Below are 2,727 nucleotides of genomic sequence, written 5' to 3'. Positions count from 1 at the left end.
ACTTAATTGTAACAAAGATCTTCTAAGATATGTCATTTTCTATGAAAACAAAGATATTACAATAATTTATCAATGAAGAAAATATTTTATATATTCTAATAAAAACACAATTACTTGTCAGTAGAAAATTGTTTCATAAATTAATTAAGGGGATGCTAAACCGATTACCGAACTCGATCAAGGTCGATAGTACAGACTTTTTTTAATTCCAAATTCGATAATAGTGATGACATCTTTGATTCAGTTTTTATATTATATTATATAATATATATATTGTATTATATATATATATTATACATTCTATAAAAAATTATAAAATATATAATTATAATATGTACATATATGCACATATATCCAGATAACATTTACGTTGCATAAGATATCTAAAAGATGTCTTTTAGATGTCTTATGTCTAAAAAATGTCTAAAAGACGTCTTTTAGATATCTTATGCAACATGCATGTTATCTGGGTATATACATCTATATTAATTTATGTGTCTGAATCATTCCATCGTTTGTGTATGCGATAGTTGAACACGTATGGCAATTTGTGGGATATATCCATGACGAGTATTGGGCAAACTGTTATAGCGGTATGGCGATAACTCGTACATTTGCGCCTTTTAATTTTTACAAAGGATTTTTTCAACAACGGCAGCACGTATAAGAATTTTAGAGTGATGTTTTTATTCGTGACAAAAAATTGATTTAAAATAACTTAAAATAACAGTCACTCACTTTTTAATCCGAAAAATATAAATTTGCAAAGTCAAGCGTTTTAATTAACTTGTCGATTACTGGGCCAACTATCTTAATATAAATAAATATTATTTATATTACATGATCAATAATTGCATCTAATAGCATGTTTATAATTAATAATACGTATTCCATATACTTATCCATATACATATTATATATCTATATATATACATTTTTTTCTTATATAGATATTATCTAAGTTATGATTACTATGATATTTACCTGATTGATGGAGAAATCATAGGAGTTCCTCGACTAACTGGAAATTCTACTGATGGGTATAAATTGGCAACTTGTGGCTGTAAACCGCAATTGTACAGATTTCCAAGTCCTTGTAGAATTATATTAATATTTTTTTCGGTTCGTCGTGTTAATACTAAGTTTGTCACGTTTAGAGGTAAAGAGCCTGTCAAAACGTAATGTAGAACATCGTCTAGTGCGATTTCGATGATCACAGCGTTACTTGGAATTTCGTCGTTTGTGAAAAAAGGACTGTGTTTAATATACTTCTAGTGTGATAGTCTGCCGATGATAACTTTGATGTTGAAGTAAACCATTTGGTGCGAGGTATAGAAGTGCTGATCCACTTTGAACTCCGTTTTTTTGGGCATGGTATTATTTTATTTAAACTAAGTAAAAGCTGACTTTCGACGAATGCAACGTAAGAACTGTGAAACGGTATGTTGCAGTTGATCTTCTTCACATAAATATTGTTGACCTGATTATAAAAGAATGTAACACATGCAGTTGTAGCAGATTATGGCATAAAATTAACTTTTCAATGCTTTAAAAATTTGAGTATTTTTTTAATCCACTAACTTATATGAGCTATTTTTAATTCTACCTGTAATTTTTTCATAAATTCTTTTATGGATTCTTTTGGTCCACATACGACGTTGCTATTCTCGCTATTGTAGCACACTATTTCAATGTCCGCTGGACATATATTTCTAACATACTCATGATTGATATTAACAACCGCCATCGAGCTATGAATTATTTTTTCTTCGGCACATGCCAAACCGATAAAGTATGCTGATAAAATAGTTTGTTCAATAGTGAGACATTTATCTGCGTATGCACAACCAAGTTCACCAGCAGAATGACTAATTATGTAATCGGGAGTAATTCCTAAGGATGTTAGGAGATCTACTAAGCCAATCTACAAACATATATATATATATAATTTTATAGGTGGACACTTTATATATGTATAATTCCCATTATTGATGTAATAATAAAATGTGATGAAACATATTCAGTTTCATTCTAGTCTCAAAAAATATTTTATTATAGTGTTTTGGAAAGCTCTCGAGATAAGCTACAAGAATATGTTATTCTTATGAAGAATAACAACATTAAGGTGAGGAAAAAGGACACCTAAATAACTTCTGAACGGTTCGGGATAGAGGATTGGAGTTTATGATGCAAATGGCTTAATAAAATCTATCATTTAATACAAATAAACCCCCATTTTAACCCCCCCAGAGGGGGGAAGGGGGGCGGAAAAATCTTAAATTGTATTCCTCGCCGTGAGTCCTCCGCTACTGCGAAATCTCAATGTTTAAATGATCATAACTCTGCGAAAAAAAATCGCAGAGACCTGAGACACCACGTGTTGATCTCGTCTCTTGGAAGGCCCTTTCAAACGAGCCCTCACTCGACCCCACATGCAATTTAAGATTTTTCCGTCCCTCTCTTTCCCCCACCCCCGGCGGTGTTAAAATGGGCGTTTTTGGTATTAAATGATAGATTTTATGGTGCCATTTACATCCCTATAAACTTCAATCCTCTATCTCGAACCGTTCAGAAGTTATTTAGGTGTCCCGATACTTTTTCCTCACCCTATACAGGGTTGACCCATTTTAACCCATTTTAACTTAGACAGCCAAATAACTCGAAACATCGCGATTAAATAAAAAAATGTTTAAAACAAAAATTGTTGGATATGAAGGGGCTGATTGA

General features: G+C 31.7%; 1 protein-coding gene across 1 annotated transcript in view; it reads right to left on the bottom strand.

The window, feature by feature from the left end:
• Positions 1-2,727, bottom strand: part of LOC108760094 (fatty acid synthase-like) — a 43,876-nt gene that overhangs the window by 8,683 nt on the left and 32,466 nt on the right. The window contains 3 exon segments of the mRNA XM_018505893.1: positions 985-1,234; positions 1,237-1,480; positions 1,607-1,924. Coding sequence (XP_018361395.1) covers positions 985-1,234; positions 1,237-1,480; positions 1,607-1,924 — 812 coding nt within the window.

Source organism: Trachymyrmex cornetzi, unplaced genomic scaffold, assembly GCF_001594075.2.
Source record: "Trachymyrmex cornetzi isolate Tcor2-1 unplaced genomic scaffold, Tcor1.1 scaffold1063, whole genome shotgun sequence".
Taxonomy (NCBI): domain Eukaryota; kingdom Metazoa; phylum Arthropoda; class Insecta; order Hymenoptera; family Formicidae; genus Trachymyrmex; species Trachymyrmex cornetzi.
The sequence above is the reverse complement of the archived record's forward strand: the minus strand, read 5'-3'. Positions and strand labels throughout refer to the sequence as shown.